A 21,912-nucleotide genomic window follows, 5' to 3' on the forward strand; every position below is an offset into this window, starting at 1 on the left:
AATAGAGTTAAGGTACAGTCCAGAGTTTGAAGTATCAGAAGCAAAGGTGCATTAAAAAGCAACCAGTTATCCGGACTAAATGGTATAGCGGAGTTGCTCACAATGATATGCAGTTTCTAATTAAAATCAGGCATCACTCCAAACAACAGGAGAATAGCAAATGTTATATTTAAAGAAGATGGTAGCAACAGTCAGTCTTCAAAGTCAAGAAAGCTGGTTGAAACAACTAGATAGAATTATAAGACACCAAGGCCGTGTCTACACGTGCACGCTACTTCGAAGTAGCGGCGCCAACTTCGAAATAGCACCCGTCATGGCTACACGTGTTGGGCGCCATTTTGAAGTTGAAATCGATGTTAGGCGGCGAGACGTTGAAGTCGCTAACCCCATGAGGGGATGGGAATAGTGCCCTACTTCGAAATTGAACATCGAAGTAGGGCACGTGTAGACAATCCGCGTCCCGCAACATCGAAATAGCGGGGTCCGCCATGGTGGCCATCAGCTGAGGGGTTGAGAGACGCTCTCTCTCCAGCCCCTGTGGGGCTCTATGGTCACCGTGTGCAGCAGCCCTTAGCCCAGGGCTTCTGGCTGCTGCTGCTGCAGCTGGGGATCCATGCTGCATGCACAGGGTCTGCAACCAGTTGTCAGCTCTGTGGATCTTGTGTTGTTTAGTGCAACTGTGTCTGGGAGGGGCCCTTTAAGGGAGTGGCTTGCTGTTGAGTCTGCCCTGTGACCCTGTCTGCAGCTGTTCCTGGCACCCTTATTTCGATGTGTGCTACTTTGGCATGTAGATGTTCCCTCACAGTGCCTATTTCGATGTGGTGCTGCCCAACGTCGAAGTTGAACGTCGATGTTGCCAGCCCTGGAGGACGTGTAGACGTTATTCATCGAAATAAGCTACTTCGATGTAGCGTGCACATGTAGACGTAGCCCAAGAGGGACATAGTATGGCTCTGACAAACTAGCGTGGCCTTTCACATATTAAAACACATTAAGTGTTTCAGCAAAGTAGTGGATAATGGAGAACAGTTCTGTAGTGATATGGTGACTTCACAGTAAACTTTTCTCTGTTTCAACCACATTTTCTTGTTAATCAACCCAAGTAATGTTTCTTTCCTTTCTACCATGGTCCCATTTTCTCTGATTCCAGCAATTTGGTTTAAACCAAATCTTGGTACAGACAAGCCTTTAATAGTAATTGGAAGAAACTTGATGTGTTCTGAAATTCTTTGGATAAGTTCCTTACATGGGTGGCAATCACATGATTTCTCTAGTGGTCTCAGGGAAGTTCTGCCCTCAGCTCCTCACTTCCGTTTCCTTTCTTGGTTCCCCAAATAAGCTCCAGTCAGGGTTTTTCCCAATCCTGTTACATCACCCTTCCTTTAGGTCTCTCTTCTTAACTCTAAGTTCAAAACTAAACACAGGTTTCCCCTTCAAGTGAGAGGACAGACATAGCAATTTGATGGGTGACAGAGACATGCTGAGAGCTTCAGATATCATATATAGTCTACATTCAGGGCAGGGCCTTCAGACAAATTATACTACTTCATGTCAGTGCTTCCGCAGTGCCCTCCTGTGGGAGTTGCACATCAAGTAAAGGAGCATCAGAAGTAGGAGCAAATTGGAAGCTCATAAGCTATGGCTACACTAGTGAGTTTTTTCGACAAACCCAGAGTTTTGTTGACAAAACTCACTGCATGTCCACAAACAAAATGCGTTTTGTCAAGTCTGTCAACAGAACTTGTCACCTCCGCCAACAACCATCTGCCTCTCCCAGCTGAGGAAGGGCACCTTTGTTGACAGATTCTGTCAACAAAAAAGCTGTGTGGATACATGGGGGTGAAAGTGGGGCTTCTGTCAACTGTCAGGGCTTCCAGGACACTGGGCATCCCTGTCTGCTGTGCTCCCAGTTGGCTGTTTTGTTGAGAGAGTGGCTGGGCAGTCTGGCTGCTCTGTAGATAGAGCAAGTCACTCTTTCAATCTGCTTTAGCGTACGGCTGCACTCTGTCAACAGATGTTTTGTTGGAAAATCTCTTCCGACAAAAAATTTTGTCGACGGATGCTTTTAGTGTAGCCATAACCATAGAAATCCCGGGAGCTCAGTATATCAGGGGCAGAAGGATCAGTATTTACTGCCTGAATGCACTCCCCTGTTGGTCCAAATCAGTAAAAATCTGTTGACATTCCGGGCACATTGCAATGCCCATCTTTTCACCCATGTTTTTGGTGGGCTATGTATGTAAAGGGGTCGTATGAGTATTTGTATCTGAAAGAGTTAAGCATTTTCAATTACTACCTGCAATAGTAATAATTTGGCTGACTTGTCTGTGTTATGTGCTAAGCAGTAGTGCTGGTCTGGTTTTGTTTAGACTTGAAATTTTAATGATTAATATAATAACAAATAGAGCTTGGTATAGGCACGTCATAATTTATTATATATTGTAATAAATACAATACAATGAAATAGCTTTTGTTGATAGGTCTATTGGTAATACAGATAAATCAGAATTAAGAATATGCTGAAATTACTTGTTTTTTTGTGACTGTGGCACACGAAAATTGGCTTCCTGAATATAGTCTAAAACCTTCAGCCTTTACTTAAGGAACTCTTAGGAGTCTAAGGATTTGGCTTCTAATTTTGTAGGCTAAATATTTTACTTGAATTACCTAGGTAGTAAAAATAGATTTGTGTATTATTGTATTTATATATTTTTGCATTCTGAGATTTTCTCTTCTAAAGCACTGTTGTTGTTTAATATGTTATTTATTTTCAGGAAATGGATAATTTAATACCTTTCCCTAATTTCTTATTTGTACAGTTGAAAAATACTTCCAAAAATAATTTTAAAGGGTTCAAATTTTATTTTCTATTTTTACTGGCCATATAGAATTTACATAGCATGTGTAAATCATTGGCAATTTGTGAATCTGATGAAAAATATTCAAACAGTTTAAGCTTCAGCATGCCTTACTGTTGCTGCAGCTGCACCAACATTTACTCAATCATCATCCAGAAAATGTATGCTGCTAGCTGTCATACTGCAAGTCAGTAACTTACTATACAGTCTTTTAAATGTTTACTGAAGTTAGTTCAAATATTTATGAAAAATAGAAAACTTGCGTATGGTATAAAAAGTTGTGGCATTCATTGTGTCACAAAGGGTTTTTTTTTTTTTTTTGTACGTGCACAAAACTTTACAGTAACATCTGGGACATATTCTGTGAGGACAGAATGCCAAATCTGTGGTCAGCTAACGACTTATGTGCATATTTTGCATGTGAAATGGCACTAAAATGTCTGCCTTTACAATTTCATTCTTTAATGTGTAATTCAGGTAACAATGAATATCACACTATATTTTCCCTGTGATTAAAAAGAAGCAAAACAGATGGGGTTAATGGAAAACCATGGTACGTAATAATTGCACATATTCACTTGTGTTTTATTAGTAAATCTAAATGTAGCATAAAAATGTTAAGTAAATTCTGGTTAGTCTAGATTTCCTTCATGTTGTTATATTAAAAAAACTTCAAGAAACATATAAATTGCAAATGCTCCAATGCATGTAAGTTCTTTAGGAATGTCTGAGTCAAAAAGTAACGCAGAGCAAATACAACAGTAAAAATGACAGAAATCAGTGGTTTTTTTTTCTCTAACTTAAAAATAAAACACACCCACCTCCAATGAACAAACATTTTAAAAATATATGCCCCCATCCTGACAATGTTTCTGCTTCTTTCACAAGGTTCTTCGAGTGTTCAAAATTAATAGCCACTTGAAAAAACTCAGAAATGTTTGTAATTACCATGATACTCCATTCTGTAGTGATATGGTGATATCACAGTAAGCTTTTCTCTGTTTCAACCTCATTTTCTTGTTAATCAACCCAAGTAATGTGTCTTTGCTTTCTACCGTGGTCCAGCTGATTTTCCATGATTCCAGCAATTTGGTTTAAGCCAAATCTTGGTATAGACAAGCCTTTAATAGTAATTGGCAGAAACTTGAGGTAAACCGATCTGTATCTTTATATTAGGTCAGCTGCCCACAGTCCCAAGAAGAAATTTTAACAGCCAGCAATCAATGGGAAATGGTGTACCCCAGGTCTGTGCCCTTTCCTAATGACCAAATACTTGCATTTAGGAGGATTAGGAGCATAAGAAAAACAATACTGGGTCAGACCAAAGATCCTTCTAGCCCACCATTCCCTCTTCTGACAGTGACCAATGCCAGGTACCCCATAGGTGATCCATCCCCTGTCACCCATTCCCGGCTTCTGTCAAACAGAGGTTAGGGACATCAGAGGTGTAGGAGCCATGAAGGTGGCTCTGTTCCAGTCTCCCTGTGCAGGGGAGTACAGGATGATTTACACCACTAGAAGAGTAGACGACAGCCTTAACAGGACAAAAATCTAACTCAATTTTTTTTGAATACAGAATAGGCTCTGATGGAAGATAGTTATTCCTGTTTCTTCCAGGATAACCAAGAGTTAATACCATGTACTGGGGTGGACTGGCCACCCCACTACCCAGAAGGGGTGGAACCCTTCCAGGAGCCATTTTGTATGGAGCCTGACCCCTTGCTGTCACCTGACTGGAAGTCAGGAGGTGGGGCCAGGACTAGAAAAGGCCAGTCTGAGGGCCAGGGGACAGCTTTGGGCTCTCTGCCTGGGAGGCTGAGGACTGGCTGGGTGAGGCCGAGGCCTGGATTGAGTTGCCTGGGCCCCGCTGGTCCTGGTAACCTGTGGCCTTCAGCAGAACCAGCCTGTAGAAGACCTGCTGGACCTGGAAGACTGACCTGTGGACTGGCCCCAGCCTGCACCCCAAGCCACCCTGAAGCAGTGGAACCCAGGGCTGTGCAGGCCTGGATTGGGCCACCCAGACCCCTGCTGGACCTGGAACCCTGTGAGCCCCGAGAAATCAGCTGGACACTGAGTATGTGCTGGGGGGGTAGGGGGCAGGGAGGCTGGGAGTGTCCCAAGGGGTAGAGAAGACCGTGACAGGTACTTGGGCAGCATGTTGCCATCTGGACTACCCACTGACCCACGCAGCAGACCGTGCTGCTGCGACATGGTGGAGTGGGCGGGCCCATGTCCCCCCTGCCACTAATCTTCCGGGTAGCAATCTCCTTGCTCTGGCAGCACAAGCGAAGTGTCTGTGCCCATCTGGAACTCGGTGCGCTGTGTGAACTGGGTTGGTTGCCCTGCCCTGAGCTAGGGCCAGGGCTCTCCTGAGCAAGGAGACAACCTGTGTGTTTGCTGCCCTGCCCTGAGCTAGGGCCTGGGCCTCCTGAACTGTTTATGTGCTGCCGTACCCTGAGCTAGGGCCTGGGCTCTTTTCTGTAAGACTTGAGCTAATCTCCCCAGTGCCCACCTGAAGTAAGGCCAGGGTTTTAAACTGTCACCTCTTACCCATCTGAGGCAAGGTGAGCTAAGGACTAGTGACTTGGCAGTTGTCAGGGTTCCTGTGGCAGTGTGGTGGAGGGGCTGCCCACTCCCCCAGAAGGGGAGGACCCCTTCTGGGAGCCCAAACTGGCTATGACCATTATTACACTTACCACAGAATGTGTCCAGCAGTACGTTGTGGCTTTGTGATAACCACATACAGAGATTGATCCTAAACTGACTGACCAGTGTTTCAGATTAAGCACGTTAAATCTTTTGTGTTCATGTATTTAAAAGAGTTTTTTTTTTTTAAAGGAACCGTTTATTTTGTCTTGTAGGGCACCTTGCACAATGAAGTTCTGGTACATGACAGTGGCTTTTAGGTGCTACTGCAATATAAATAATAGTATTTTTGAATAGTGTGTTTGTGTTATGCCATAGGCAAATAAGCACCATACAAATGTAATTCTGATACTATTTGATTAGGAAAACTAGATATTCAAGCAATCCTGCTCTGATACATTTTGATCTTATCTCGGAGAATCTCTTTCAGAGAGAAATCCACTGTCCTTTCCTTCCACACACCCCTTGTAGCAAAGTTTGGCTGTTTGACAACTGACTTTCTACAGTAGGTCCTAATATATCAACTTTATTGTGAATGGGCATATGTATTTTAGCATGATTGGCCAATAAAATAAATATAGCAGCAGCAAACATGGTATACTGTACGCAGCCTTATACTAAAATAATAGACAGGAATCGGCAGCATCTGAATGTGCAGATGGTTCTCAGAAGGGTTCCGCAGGTGATAGCAGGTGTGGATCTGGTTCTAGAGCTGTCTCTGAAACAGGCTGACAAAGGGGTGACAGCAACGTAAAGTTTAGTTGTTTCTTGTGCTTATTTTCCTTTTAATGCACTATGGTGGTGATACTTTTTCTCGGTTCTTTTGTGTGTTGTTAATGATGCATGTAAGTCTTTTGCAAGGTCTGTGTACTGACAGAAGTCAGCTCCTGCTCCCATGTCCTTTCGTTGCAGAGACCACATAGTATCCACATATGTAGATCATTTACCATTTGTTTTTGGTTGCTGTTTGAAGTTGAACAATCTTCCTTCCCACTCCTGATCCACTGAAACAATTCAGCATTTTCCTCCAAAATAGGTGGGGGTAGAGTGATGGTTTACAGACAACTATGATATAGGCTGCATCTACACTACAAGCTAAAATCAATTTTATTAAAACCAATTTATTAACTCTGTATTTTATCAATTTGATTTTGAGCATCTCCACGTTCCCGCAGGCTCCCCACAAAATTGACATATTGCTGCCACACACAAGTCACCAAAATTGACTTTTGCAGCATTGTATTGTGGGAACGTATCCCACAGTTCCCTGAACTCCATAATATTCTGGCTATTTTCACTGGTGTAGCAAGAGAAAAAATGCCCTGCAAGTGGCTGTGGGTATGTGATGACATCTTCACACATTTCATTTACTTTATTCCTCTGCGGCATTAACTAAATGTCTGAAAACCCTGACTATAGCCAGCCCTAGAAGATGGTGTCTGCTGAGAGAGACTTCCCCTGAGCAACTAAAAGACCCATGAATACAGCCAACCCTGCAAATTGTGACTGCCGAGGGAGACTTTCCCCGGGCAACTAAGAGACTCCTGACTATAGCCATCCGTGAAAATCACGACCACCAAGGGAGACTTCCCCAGTGTCTAAGACCCCCACTATAGCCAGCCCCCTGGCCTTTGGATAAAGCCTATAAAAAATTTGCTCTGAGAGGATAGCCACTCTAGTGGCAAAAAGTATTTTCTTCTGGTAATCGAAAATTGTGTCCACCGAGGGAGACTTCCCTCAGGTGGATAAAAGACCCCTGAATAGCAGCCAGCATCCTAATATCCTAGCTGCCAAGGGAGACTTCCCCCAGCTGGCTACAGGACTCTTACCACATGCAAGCTGCCTGGCACCTAGCACAGCAAGTCCTTTTATTGGTTCAGACTCAAGCCACATAATGTGTCTGGGCGCGAGAAAGTTCCAGACTGTGTGGTGCCTCCAGGGGGAGGGAAGGGAGAGGATCCGGGGATCAGGACGGAACTGTGGGGCACATACAGGACATCTCTGGAGGCTAATGAATTCGATTTAAAGACGTGGTGCTTCATCACTACACTTCATTCAGAATTTTAAATTTAAACAACGCTACACCCATCAGGTTACTACAATATTATGATATTGATACCATGTTGATTTTAGTGCACCATAAATTGAGCTAATGGAATTTAGAATGAGAACAGGCACTTGGTAAAATTGGGCTAAGTGACTTAAAATTGATATTATCTTATAGTTTAGACATAGCCATAAGCGAATCATACTTGCCTACAGTGAAACTCTGAGGAGGGGAAAGGGTTGGAGAAAGCTCAACAAGGCAATTTTTTGCAGTTGCTTGCTTGCTTGCTTGTTCTTGTAATAAAGACAGAGGTGTTTCTAATCTCGTGGGAGTTCCCCCTAACGTTTCAGAACCTGGTACTCTATGGAGAAAGAAAAGTACAGCTGCATAGTTACTGTAGCAGCCATATGGATCCCCTCACATATCTGCCAAGCCTTCTCCTTGCCTCTGTTTGCATGGCATTGGTGACTTTCCCTCTGCTGTTTCCTTGCTTGTACGCCAAGGATTCTCTTGCAAACTGCTGGCACTTTGGCCTTGATTCAATAAAGGCTATAAGCAGGTGCTTAAAAGTATCTGTGTCCCTTAGTGGATCATAGCCAGAGTGCTGAGTTCCTTGTAGGAGTAAGCCCTAAGGTTATGATCTGAAGCTAACTGAAGTCTCCCGTTGACTTCAGTGAGCTTTAGATGAGGCCCTAAACCACTGCCTGGAGGTGAGTTAAGCTCCTCAGAATGTTACTGCCAGTGAGAACCCTGCAGATTTCCATTTCCCCACAGTTGTATACTGAAGATGCTCTTTAGACAGAATCATCTATGTGGAACAGGCACTGCTGAATTTACAAAAATCACGTCTGTTGTGCCACTCACGAGGTAGATTTCTGCTGGGAAGTCCACTGGCATTTGAGGGGAATGTCTAATTAGAGTAAGTACAGCCTATGTTTCCTTGACCATGTTCTACTTTGCCATACCCTCCGATACATCCTATGCCCATCTATGTTAATTAAGTCTAGTAGGGCAATGCTTCTTATAGTTTGTGTACCGTGACAGAAGTATGTCATTGCCCTTTAAGCGTATTTGCCCTCTTTTATTTTTGTTTTCACCACTCTGCTTCAAGTGTCATTCATCCCGTGTCTCATCAGAGGCAGTTCTTGCTATGATGTTAGGTTTGTGTATATGTAAAATGTTTCATTACATGAGTAAATATATTTGATATATTGTTTGAAATTACCTCTTTTGTATTGGCTGTAGATTATATTATAATTAGATGACATTGTATGCCTATAGGTGTTCTGCTCACTTTGTAACAAAGTTATGGCAGAGGTCAATGTCTATTATAAATCCTGTTTTCATTAATTTGTGGTTTATGGAGAAAGAATCCTTTGAGCTTGCAATTTTCCTTGTTCGATGCAGCTGAAAGATTCTGAGAGTGTGTGTGTGTGTATTTCTCACTGTTAAAATAGTATAATGTATATACCTACATAGTATACACTTAACTATGTCTGTTCTTTTGATTGTAGGTATGTGTCTTGTGCATTGGGATGCCCATATGAAGGAAACATCATACCAGCTAAAGTGGCAGAAGTAAGTACACAACTGTCTTTCATATGTTTTAAACATGTTCAAGTCATTTTCTCTGTTAATTCTAAAAGGGTCAATACTGAATGTTAAAGAAAAATAAAAACTAAACAAACTCCAGAACTGGGAGAATAATTTTCCTCGGCACTATCCACTCAATTGGAAAGACAATAACATGCTTTGGTAATACACAGCCATAAAGCAAAAAATGAGGTGTTAATTCTTTCATACAGAAGGACAAGTAAATGCTTTGGGAAACAGATGCAAACACATATGAGAGTAGACCACGTTGCATGAAATGATTTCCATCATAATCCCCTATAAGCATTAGCTGCTGTTACAGTCAATTGGCGGCAACACCAGTTTGCTGTTTCCCTACAGCCGCAAAACATGCCACTGAATTGTGGCCCTCTGGGTATTCAGCACCCAAGTATTGGCATCTGTGGCATCTGAACTAGCTGAGAAAATGGACCTGAACCAACTCACAGAATACTTTCCTATTATAGAGCTATTGGGGGAATAAGGTACATTCATCTCTCTTTGGGAAAGGGGAGACGGGGACATGGGCGTAAAAGAGACCACCTTTCCCTACAGGGAAAGACACAAGGGAATAAGTAGACAGGAATGAAAGGGCTGGTCTACACTACACAGTTAGGCCAACGTAAGCTGCCTTGCATTGGCTTAGCTATGGAAGTGTCTTCACTGAAATTTGTCTCCCACTGACATAAGTACCTATGTCATAGAGCTGTAAGAGACCTTCAGAGGTCATCAAATCTAGTACCCTGCTCTCACAGCAGGACCTGTCACCATCCCTGACAGATATTTTTTTAAATCTATTTGCCCCAGATCCCTAAATGGCCCCCTCAAGGATTGAATTCATGACCCTGGATTTAGCAGGCCAATGCTCAAACCACTGAGCCTCTCACTCCCCATCTCTATGCAGATTTAGTAACACCACCTCCCTGAGCAGTCAGTTTAATTAGATCAATGCCGTGTCATTGTGGATACTGTGTTGTTTGTGTCTGCTGTTACCAGCCTCCAAGAACCATTGCACAATACAACTAATGCAGGTGTTCCTGGTGTGAACGTGCACTGTTGACAGGATCCAAGAGTGCACATGCACCATAATTTAATAACTGAGATGGTTGTATGCTGACATAACTATATTGACATAATTTTGTAGTGTAGACGTAGCCTAAGAAACAGCTGGAATAGGCCTCCTGGGAGTCGGGGAGTGGGGAAGGCTGTGGAGAATGCTTTTGTAGCCAGTCGTCATTTGTATTTAGCATGGGCAGGGGACAAGCAAAGCATGTCCTCTCTTTGCACATCCGTCAGAGCTTGTCATAATGCTCCAACAACAGCCAAATACTTATGCTGTCAGGAAAATTAGCTTGATTGGAAGGTATTCAGTACTTCTAATTAACTGGTTTTAATATGAAATGAAAGTTAAGTGACATAGCTTTAGGTATAGTGATGATAACAGGTTCCACTGTGCTCAAATTAATTATGCTCATTGTAGTTATTTCCCCAACAGTCTTCTTTCAATGTGTTGCTTATTTTCAGGGCTACTTACTTTGCTTGCACAAAAGTTCCTTATAGTGCTAGGAGTGCCCTTTAATGACCCTATCCCATAAACCTTTACTCACATAAGTATTCCACGCTGTACCTTATTTCCATTGCATGCCTTCTTTAATAGCCATACACACCAATGGTCACATGGTGAGTGATCAAAATAAAAGCCTTAAAGTAACTCATGTAAGCTTTAATCCAGCACAGATGTCACTAGAAGCATGTGCGCACCTTAGGTGAGTGACATGCAGACACATCTGCTTATGTGCTGGGTCAGAGCTGTCACAAATACTGGCCTAAATGAACATACCTTCTCCCAGACATCAGCACTCAAGCCATCCCTTCTCTCAGGACAGACACAGGCTATTCTCCTATGGAGTAGGCTCTGGATTACGTTAGTCATTTGTATATAAACGCAATTTACCTCAACAGATCTGACTTATGGATCCTGTCCTGATCCTGCAATTTTGTTCCCCCTGGGAACAATCATAGTGGTACCAAGCCCTTTTTAAGCAAAGCAGTAGTCATCAAAACAAAAGCATTTCAGAAAACATCGTATCTTAAAATAATAAAACAGAAAGGACACATGTCAAGTTTAGCAGATTTCTAACTCTTTTTCAGTCATAGAGTGGGAGCAACACAATATAGGATAATTAACAACAAAATAAAAACCAGCATGAAAGCAGCAAAAGAAAATTTGATCGAAAACTGCTGTTTAGAGATTGAAGAGAGCCTAAATGCAAACAACAGTAAGAAAGCTTTTAAAACTATTAAAGGGTTAACACAGACTATAGTACGTAGAATAAGCACCGTACAAGACAAAACTGGCAACTGCCTCACTGAAGAGAGAGACATTATAAACAGATGGACGGAATACTGCTCTGATCTCTACAACTGTAACCCCAATGGAGATCCCGATGTTCTGAAAGTTAACAACCCACCAGAATAAACAAACTTTTCCATCCTACAGGAGAAAGTTGAAGCAGCCATTAAATCACTAAAGACAGGCAAATCACCTAGCATAGATAACATCCCATCTGAACTTGCAAAAAATGGAGACAGCAGTATGGTTGACATACTCATGATGATTTGCAAGAAAATATGGCAGAGTGGAGAATGGCCAACAACTTGGCCTAAATCACTAATTATATTGCTTCCTAAAAAAGGAAGCCTACAGTTATGTGAAAATTACAGGACCATCAGCTTAATTAGCCACCCTGGTATGGTGATGCTGAAAATCATACTGAACAGACTAACACCCCAGGCCGAGAAGATTATTTCTGAAGAACAAGCTGGTTTTTGATCAAGCAGGAGTACCACCGAACAGATTTTCAACCTATCTGTACTCTGTCAGAAATATAAATATAATTTACATCAGCAAGACCTGAACCTCATTTGTATTGATTTTAAAAAGGCCTTTGACAGAGGTTGGCATGCAGCACTGTGGGCAACAATGAAGCAATTTAACATCAACAGTAAACTCATTGACATAATTAAAATTTATACAAAAAGGCCAGTAGTGCAGTATTATTCAATGGTGCCATTGGTGCCTGGTTCCTTACCACTGTAGGAGTACGACAGGGCTGCATACTTTCTCCTACACTTTATAATATCTTTCTGGAATGTATCACGATAGATGCTCTAGATGACCACTCTGGAACCATAAGTATTGGCGGTCAATCTATAACCAACTTACATTTCACAGATGACATTGTTGGACTGGCAGGGAGTGAAAAAGAACTAGATAACCTTGTTAAATGCCAAGATAAAACTTCAACAAACTATGGCATGGAAATAAACGCAGAAAAGACAAAACTCATGATCAACAATTCTAGGGGTATATCCACACAAATATCCATAAACAACAGAAATTGGAAGAAGTAAAACAATTTAAATACTTAGGGTTGATTATCTCTGATGCAGGTACAAAACCAGAACTACTCGCCAGAACAGCAATAACAACTGCAGCAATGGCAAAATTAAAACCAATCTGGAAAGATAAAAACATGTCCCTAAAGTCAAAAGTAAGGCTCATGCAAGCTTTTGTACACTCCATCTTTTTATATGCTTGTGAGACCTGGACTCTGACAGCAGAACGAGAGCACAAGATCAAGGCCCTTGAAATGAGGCTATACCGCAAGCTTCTTAACATCCCCTACATGGCACGTATTAGTAATGAAGAGGTCAGAAACATCAAGTCAGCAATAGGACTTCATCACAACCTACTATCCAGTGTGAAAAAGAGCAAACTAAGATGGTGTGGACACACAACGAGATCATCAGGCCTGTCCAAGACCACACTGCAAGGCACAGTCAATGGCAAAAGGAGATGTGGCAGACAGAAAATGCAATGCAAAGACAACATTAAAAAATGGACAGGGATGAGCTTTGCCATAACTCAAGAATTGGTACATGACCGCCAAAGATGGAGAGACACTATAAAGAACGTTGTCATGAAGGCGCCCCAACGGCCTCGGTCAAGGAACTGATGACGATGATATCCTTAATGATAAACCATCTTTCTGTCCCTCTGAGTAAGGGCTACTTAGGTGAACAAATGTTTGCAGGATTGGGCCATCAGTTCCTGTTTCAGGTCACCTTTAACACCAAGTCTCCATTTAGAGTGGAATAGCCTGCTGAAATAGTCTGGGTACATCTACGCTAGCCAGCGACTTCGAAGTAGCTGGCACAACGTCGAAATAGCACACGTTGCATCTACACACACTGTGCACTATTTCGAAGTTGAAATCGATGTTAGGCGGTGAGACGTTGAAATTGCTATTCCTATCCGAAGATGGAATAGCTCCCTGCTTCGACGTTCAATGTCAAAGTAGGGCACGTGTAGACAATCCACATCCCACTACATCAAAATAGCGGGGTCCTCCAGGGTGGCCATCAGCTGAGGAGTTGAGAGACCCCAGCCCTTGCAGGGCTCTATGGTCGCTGCATGTAGCAGCCCTTAGCCCAGGGCTTCTGGCTGCTGCTGCTGCAGCTGGGGGTCCATGCTGTGTGCATGGGGTCTGCAACCGGTTGTCAGCTCTGTGGACCTCATGTTGTTCAGGCCAAGTGTGTCTGGGAGGGGCCCTTTAAGGGAGCGGCTTGCTCTTGCCCCAGAAGGGCTAGTCCAGCCTGTGACCCCGTCTGCAGGCTTTGCTGGCCCCTTATTTCGACGGAGAGTGCTTGTGTGTGTGGACGCTCCGCATTTCCTTCTGGGGCGGCTCCTTTCAACATTCCCCATTGCTACTTCAATGTTGAACATCGATGGCACCAGCCCCGGAGGACGTGTAGACAATACATGTTGAAGTAGCCTATTTCGATGTTCTTACTTCAAAATAAGCTACTTCGACGTAGTGTGCTAATGTAGACGTAGCCTCTGCGTAGCAAAGAAAAGGGTTTTACTTTGACAATGTTAATGAAATTGCTCATCTTGAAATTTTCTCCTGCACACACAACCACACGTAGTGCTAACATGCTGGCTTGGTAGTTCCCAAGCTCCTGGAATTGTGAAGAATGTAATTAAACAGGCTTCTAGCATATTGGGATGCAATTGTTGTATACAGTGTGACAGTACTCGCCTACTCAGCTTTCCTTTCTGTGAGGTGCTTTTTTTTTCTTTTTTTGAGTGGGGTGTCTCTGTAGTTAGTTTCCCCCCCCAAAACTCAATATATGAATTAACTTTTGATCATAGCAGGGTAATAAAGTTTAAGTCTGGCAGGTGTCAGGATATCAACTAGTCCGAACTACTCAATATCACAGGTCACCAACACCATCCAACACCCACACACTACATCCAACAACCAAAATTAGATGCACATGTTGAAGGTCAAAGGAGCCTGAACTATCATGCAATAGGCAAAACAGGAGGAACTGATGTGCATCAGTACCAGAGGCCCCTGCCTGGCAGAGAATTTAGGTGAGATTACTGGTTTACCCAGCAAGGCTACGTCTACACGTGCACCCAACTTCGAAATAGCTTATTTCGATGTTGCGACATCGAAATAGGCTATTTCGATGAATAACGTCTACACGTCCTCCAGGGCTGGCAACGTCGATGTTCAACTTCGACGTTGCTCAGCCCAACATCGAAATAGGCACAGCGAGGGAACGTCTACACGGCAAAGTAGCACACATCGAAATAAGGGAGCCAGGCACAGCTGCAGACAGGGTCACGGGGCGGACTCAACAGCAAGTCGCTCCCTTAAAGGGCCCCTCCCAGACACACTTTCATTAAACAGTGCAAGATACAGAGAGCCAACAACTAGTTGCAGACCCTGTATATGCAGCACGGACCCCCAGCTGCAGCAGCAGCAGCCAGAAGCCCTGGGCTAAGGGCTGCTGCCCACGGTGACCACAGAGCCCCGCAAGGGCTGGAGAGAGAGTATCTCTCAACCCCCCAGCTGATGGCCGCCATGGAGGACCCAGCAATTTCGATGTTGCGGGATGCGGATCGTCTACACGTCCCTACTTCGATGTTGAACGTCGAAGTAGGGCGCTATTCCCATCCCCTCATGGGGTTAGCGACTTCGACGTCTCGCCGCCTAACGTCGATTTCAACTTCGAAATAGCGCCCAACACGTGTAGACGTGACGGGCGCTATTTCGAAGTTACTGCCGCTACTTCGAAGTAGCGTGCACGTGTAGACGCAGCCCAAGTGACCTACACCTCGTCCTTCAGAGGAAGGTGAGAAACACCCCAAGTCACTTCCAACCTGACCTAAGGGAAGATACCTTCCCAGCCCCACACACTATTTAACTCTGAGCAGGTAAGCAAGAACTGGATGACTGAGTATGGGAGAGAGAATGTTTGGTGCCATCTCAGAGCACTGGCCCATCCCATCCAGTTTCTCATTACCAGCTGTGGCCATTTCTGATGCTTCAGAGATAGGAAACTGAAACAAATAAATAATAGAATACGTTGTGATGGTTTGGATTACAGAGATCCCTTCAGACTGTCACCTGATGGGCTGATTATATCACTGAATCTGCCTGCCTGCCTGCCTGCCTGCTGGTGTCCCCCCACTACCCTGTCCAGCTGAGCCACATTCCCTGGGCTCCCCCAGAAAAGGCACAGAGTTTGGGTAACAGTCCTCCAGAAGAGTAACATAGATGCTGAGAACAGCTCAGCTCTGGGAGGACTCAGTTACAAGGACTTGTGAGAGTCCAGCAGCACAGCCCCAGTGGGACCATGTTACTCTGTATAAAAGTTTTACAAAGAGACAGCTCATAAAGTGTGCCCCCCTTTATAAATAAAAGAAAGATATGTACAGCCGTTACCCTCCCCAGGTAACAATTATTTACACTGAATCTGATAATAAACAAAAGTGATTTTATGAAGTATAAAAAGTGGGATTTAAATGATTGCACATGATGGCGGATGAAAATAAGTTATTAAACTAAAATAAACAAAAGATGCCAGATAAACCTAATACACTAAGGCTATGTCTAGATTAGAGCGCTTTGTTGATAGAAGTTTTTGTCAGAAGATATCTTCCAACAAAACTTCTGTTGGCAGATTGCAGCCAGACCGCGGGTGGATTGAAAGAGCGATCCACTCTGTCGACGGTGGCTGGACTGCAGACTGGGAGCACGGTCCTGGAAGCCCTTTCTGTTGACAGAAGTCCCCCCAGGAATATTCATACCAGCTTTTTGTTGACAAATCTCTGTCAACAGAGGTGTTCTTTCTTGTGGGAAATGGAGTACAGCTGTCAACAAAAGTGCTGCGTTCTGTCGACTTATAGTCAACAGAACACCCTTGGGAATCTAGATGCTTTGTGGGTTTTGTTGATAAAACAGTTGTTTTGCCAACAAAACCCTCTAGTCTAGACATAGCCTAAGAGAAATTGTTACTAATCATCATTTCTCACCTTAGTCTTTATTACAAGTAAAATACTTTTCACCAGAGCTGATCTTTTTTTCTGGCCTGGGTCTGACAGCTTTTCCCCTCATTAGAGTTTTTTTCTTTTCAGGTCCTTTCATGTGTCCTCTTGAAGTGAGGAGCAGTCTGAAGCCAGCTGAAGACAATCATTCCTTTTTGTTTGTTTCCCATTCCTTATACAGAATTTCCCCAAGATGGGAAGTCTTTGTCCCATTCCACCCTCTCCTGTGAAAAAAAATAATACATTCAAGATGGATCCCATACCCAGTGGCATGATCACATGTCTTGGGACCAACCACAGTTTGGGATTACAGGAAAAACAAGATTATTGATAGATCCTTTTCTTGAGTATTAGGCCACTAAGTTCCTTAAATATCGCTAATGGCTTTTACTACAAGACCTAGTTTAATAAACTGATTTAACTTTATATTTCTAACTTCATATACAAGAAAGATACATGTACATAAACATAATATACACAGTCAAGGGCTTTCAAGCTCTTGAACGATATGTTATTTGTCTTTTGCACAAAGCATATTCCAGTTATGCATATTCATATTCAAAAACACATTTCCATGAAAACTATGAGGATACAGTGTCATATACAGTTTAGAGCAAAAATCCTTTCTGACCCCTCCAAGTGACCAGTTGAAGCCCTGAGGCATGAGCTTTGGAAATATCAGACATAAATCATATGGGACCACAATGTCTGCCAATCCCTGTCCTCCTCTCTCTCTCTGCCCCTCCCTCCAGTTACAAGTCATCATCTTATATAATCCTGTTCCTAAATTTGTCCAGCTCTCCTAAAACCAATTAAGTTGTTTGTCTCCCAGAACTCCTGTTTGGAGGCTATTCCAGGACATCATCTCTCTAATAGTCAGAAAGGTTTGTGAAGGCATTCACTGGACAAGGAGAGGAGCAGGAGCACATTTTTTTCTTCTGCTACCTCATCCTGTATGACTGTCTTAGGGGGAGGGAGTGGAACCCAAAGACCGAGCAGTTTATGGAAGGAAGATGCTTTTCAGGAGGTAATTCAGGAAGTGAAGGATTGAGGTGCCTATATTTTTCTTGTAATCCTGAAAGTGAACCAATATCTTTAGAAGATAATTAAAAGGAGTGTCTAGTGGTGAAAAAGATGTAATCTAATATTATAAGCTCATGTTGGTTATGGCTACTCCACCTTCCTAACTCCAAATGGCACTGAAGTTTGAAATAAGTGTCTATTTCTAGGTTTCTGCTATCCCTCTCGCGAAGAGGTGTAGTGGAAATGGAATAACGTGCTCGAAAGAGCTGCACTATTTTGAGAGAGGTGAGTAGTTGTACAGTTGCTATTTCGGGATACACCCGTATCCCAAAATAGCAACAATGGTTTAGCAAAAGGCATTGAAGTTTTTTAAAAAAAATCACAAATTGAGGTTTAAGGACACAAATCCTCACAGAATAAGTACCGTTTTTGCAGCTGTGGTCTGTTCAGGCACCTGCAGTGTGTTTGATGTACAGACATACAGCAAGACATGGGCCTGCCATACTACAACATGCTTACAATCTAATGAATGTCCTATTTTATTATATTTTGAATGTGTGAGAAATTTATTTTGATTTGAACCAGGGTCTCTTGGATCTGAAAGCAAGAAGGGTTTTATTAACATTTGCCATAGTCATAGTGCTCATATCCTACTTGCAAGCTTTGAAGAGAGCCCGTTCAATCCACTTGAGTCCTTTTAAAGCTGTTCTTTGAATTAACTAACAGCCTTGCTCTGGTTCTTCCGGGACTGGTAGTACAGTGCTTGGTCAAATTCCTCAAACATATATAGCAGTCCCATTGATGATGTTCTGGAATTGTTTTAACAGTCCAGTGCTGCACAAATGAAACTTCCTTGGAAAGGAGAGTGTATTTTTAGTTCTGTAACAGTAGATTGCACACTAGGATTCTGTCGCTGCAGGGTGTCCTTTTCTGTCTGTTTCATGCACACATGGAAATGCAGTAAGGTATAAACATGTTCAGCAACTGAAAATAAGTTTTTAGAGCATTTCTCAACAACTTCAAAAGACTATGATGGTAGTTGGAAATGTCTCCATATGAAAAGTGTGTAAACTCAATCCTGCAATCTTTTATTTACACAATGTTACTTACATGAGTAGTTCCAGTGAAGTTTATGGTGTGCTTTCATGAGTAAGAGCTATTCATGAGAATAAGGTTTGTAAGATTGAGCTCTATGTTAGGAGTGAAAGGTCCTACTCAATTTTTAATTATGTCGCAATTGTGAATTTTTTTCACTATTCTTTATTCATGTCAAGTTTCCTGAAAAACAATCAAACATTCAAGGGACCAAAATTCCTTTGGTTTTCATTGGATCTTTGATTTCCAAAAAAAAAAAGGGAAAGAAAATTCAGGACTCTAGTTCAGCATTTATTGGCTAAGCAGACTCAGGCTGTTAACAGTAGTTATTTTGAAATAACTTGGGCAGTGTCTAAATGACACACATGCTATTTTGAAATAAATTTGAAATAGTGGTGTGTTATTTCGATTCCAGAAAACCTCATTTCCTGAGGAGTAATGTCTATTTCAAAATAGGCCATAATGGGCTCTAGTGATTCTATTTCGAAATAGCACTATGGCCTGGAAATGATATCTGCTGGGTGCCTTGCTGGGTGCTATTTCGAAATGGATTTTGTGTGTGGTTATGTTATTTTGAAATAAGATATAAAGGTGTAAATTATAAAATAGCTGTTTCAAAATACCTTATTTCAAAATAGGGCTGTCTTCACTAAAAAATGCACATAGAATATAGAACAGCTGGGGAATCCCCATGGAAGTGGCTTTCATTGGGGAAGGATTTCAGGAAGATTAAAAAAACCCTTGATTCTTTGGATTGTAATGGGAGAATGAAGGAGAGGGTGGTGACTTGATGAATTCCGCTTGGGAGATTATTGCATGCATAGTGGCAGCACATGAAGAGCAGAGGAACAGTGCATTTTACTTAGATGGCAATCACTTTTTATGGTATAGTCTAACTATTATTCTAAGCCCTGTTTACATCTTATCGTTTGGGAATGCTTTTCTGTTTTCTAATTAGGTATCTAAACGGCTGTACAGTCTGGGCTGCTATGAGATCTCTCTGGGGGACACAATTGGAGTGGGGTCCCCAGGCAGCATGAGAAGAATGTTGGAAGCTGTTATGAAGGAAATCCCAGTGAGTGCACTTGCAGTTCACTGTCATGACACGTATGGCCAGGCTTTAGCCAATATCCTCACAGCCATACAGGTAATTCAGGCTCTGTCTTTACAGATATTGTAAGTAATGATTGTTAATTAATTCATTTGCTAAACTTCTATGAAGTGCCAGTTACTTTCTGTATTTTCTGTGGTTATTAATATTTTTGCACATGTGAAGGGCACCTATGAATCCTGACTGTGTCATTTCATAAACCATTAGAGACACAAGGTGGGTGAGATAATATTTTTATTTGAGCAACTTCTGTTGGTGAGAGAGACAAGCTTTTGAGACACTGAGAACCATTCTTCATGTCGTGGAAAGATACTCAGAACACCACAGCTAAATGCAAGGTGGAACAAATTGTTCATCATAAGTATTTAGCACATATTACAATCTAAGGAGCCATTCGAGGAGTAGCCTGTTAGCAGCTGTGCATTAATGATCTGAAAAGGGGGTTAGTGGCCCACAGATTACTGTAACATAATTCAGTGTTTCCTTCAGTCTATAAATTTTTAGTGTCTAGTGCAACCAGGGCTGAGTCCTGGGCAGTGTGTGTGGAGGGAATGGGTGTAGGGGCTCCAGTGGCCCTGGAAGGAACAGGGCCTCGGGAAGGAGCCAGAAGTGGGCTAGAGTCAGCCAGCCCTGAGCTCTGCCTGGGTTATTTGATCATGCTACACCTTCTCCAGCCAACCCTCAGTACAACCTGCACTATGTTATGCAGGGCTTCAGCTGCAATTTAAAAGGTCCAGGCCCATAAGCTCTTTTAAGTTGCTGGGCTCTGGGGCAGCTAGTCCTTTTGTCCCCCATCCCGTCAGCAACTCTGAACACAGCTCCTGTTGGGAGGCTGTTTCAGGTACTGTATTTATGGTTTGTTAAAACAATCAGTAAACCACTAACACCCTCTTTTTTTCCTTGTGACTTGCAGAAGTATTACCAGGTTACTCTATCTTTAATGGTCCCTTAGAACATGTGCCAGCTATTTATGCTAACCAATCTGCATTTAGCTGTGGTGCTGGGAGTACCTTTTCCAGACCTGAAGAAAACCTCAGCCTGCTTCAAAAGTTTCTCTGTCATCAACATAAGTTGTGGCAATAAAATATACAATGTCATCCACATTTGTCTCCTTGATGTCCTGGTACTGACCTGGCTACAATTGCACTGCTTATTATATAAGCCATTATCAGATATATATATATATATATATATATATATATATATATATATCCTTATTCATTTAACGTCTTATATGATAAACAAAATAAACACACCAAGACACAGTCTTAATATTATTTGCTTTTGCTTTTAAGAGAAAACAAGAATATAAATTAGATATTAATGTGCCCTCAGGTACCACTTTTTTGGAAGTATTTGTGTGCCCCTAGGCTACCTAAATGATTGATTAGCTAATCCTGTCTATTGTAGGAAGTGCATAATTATCACATAGAATGATGCACAATTGTTCCTTAGGTGTATGGATTTTGAATTTTCACACAAGCATAACAACTTATTTTGAACTAGTTAGAAGGCATAAACCTAAGCATTGTTGGTTATCACTTCAACACCATTAGTACATTCTTTGGATTATTTTTCTATTCTTAACATGGTTTCTATGTTCTTTTGCTATTACCTATTTATATACATGGAGGTGGTAAAAAAATAAATTAAACACCTTTCTCCCACATCTACTTCCCTTTCAAATGTGATTTTAGATGGGAAAAAAGAGTTCAGATTTTTTAAATTGTTCCCTTTATGTACTAATAAGTTAGGATAATTGATATATTGACTTTAAGACTTTTTAAGAAACTTTGTGCACTAACCACCCATTTTCATACTTTTCTAGTTTTTGTATAAAATCTTTATTCATTCCAAAGGAGATTTTTAAAGCTTAAGAATCACTACCTCTTTATCCTCCTAGACAGTCACTTCCCATTTTGTTTTCCCCTTAGTACTTTGGAATTGTCTTTATTGAACTTCATCCTATTTACCTCAGACCATTTTTCCAGTTTGTCCAGATCATTTTGAATTATAACCATGTCCTCCACAGCACTTGCAACCCCTCCCAGCTTGGTGTCATCCACAGACTTTGTAAGTGTTCTCTGTATGCCATTATCTAAATGGTTGATGAACA

General features: G+C 42.1%; 1 protein-coding gene across 2 annotated transcripts in view; it reads left to right on the forward strand.

Moving 5' to 3' along the window:
* The window catches only part of HMGCLL1 (3-hydroxy-3-methylglutaryl-CoA lyase like 1), a 140,513-nt gene that overhangs the window by 66,713 nt on the left and 51,888 nt on the right, over positions 1–21,912 (forward strand). For both annotated transcript variants that reach the window (XM_074988884.1, XM_074988885.1), the window contains exons 6-7: positions 9,066–9,129; positions 19,644–19,832. In XM_074988884.1, coding sequence (XP_074844985.1) covers positions 9,066–9,129; positions 19,644–19,832 — 253 coding nt within the window. The remainder of the gene's footprint in view (positions 1–9,065; positions 9,130–19,643; positions 19,833–21,912) is intronic.

Source organism: Carettochelys insculpta, chromosome 3 (assembly GCF_033958435.1).
Source record: "Carettochelys insculpta isolate YL-2023 chromosome 3, ASM3395843v1, whole genome shotgun sequence".
NCBI lineage: Eukaryota > Metazoa > Chordata > Testudines > Carettochelyidae > Carettochelys > Carettochelys insculpta.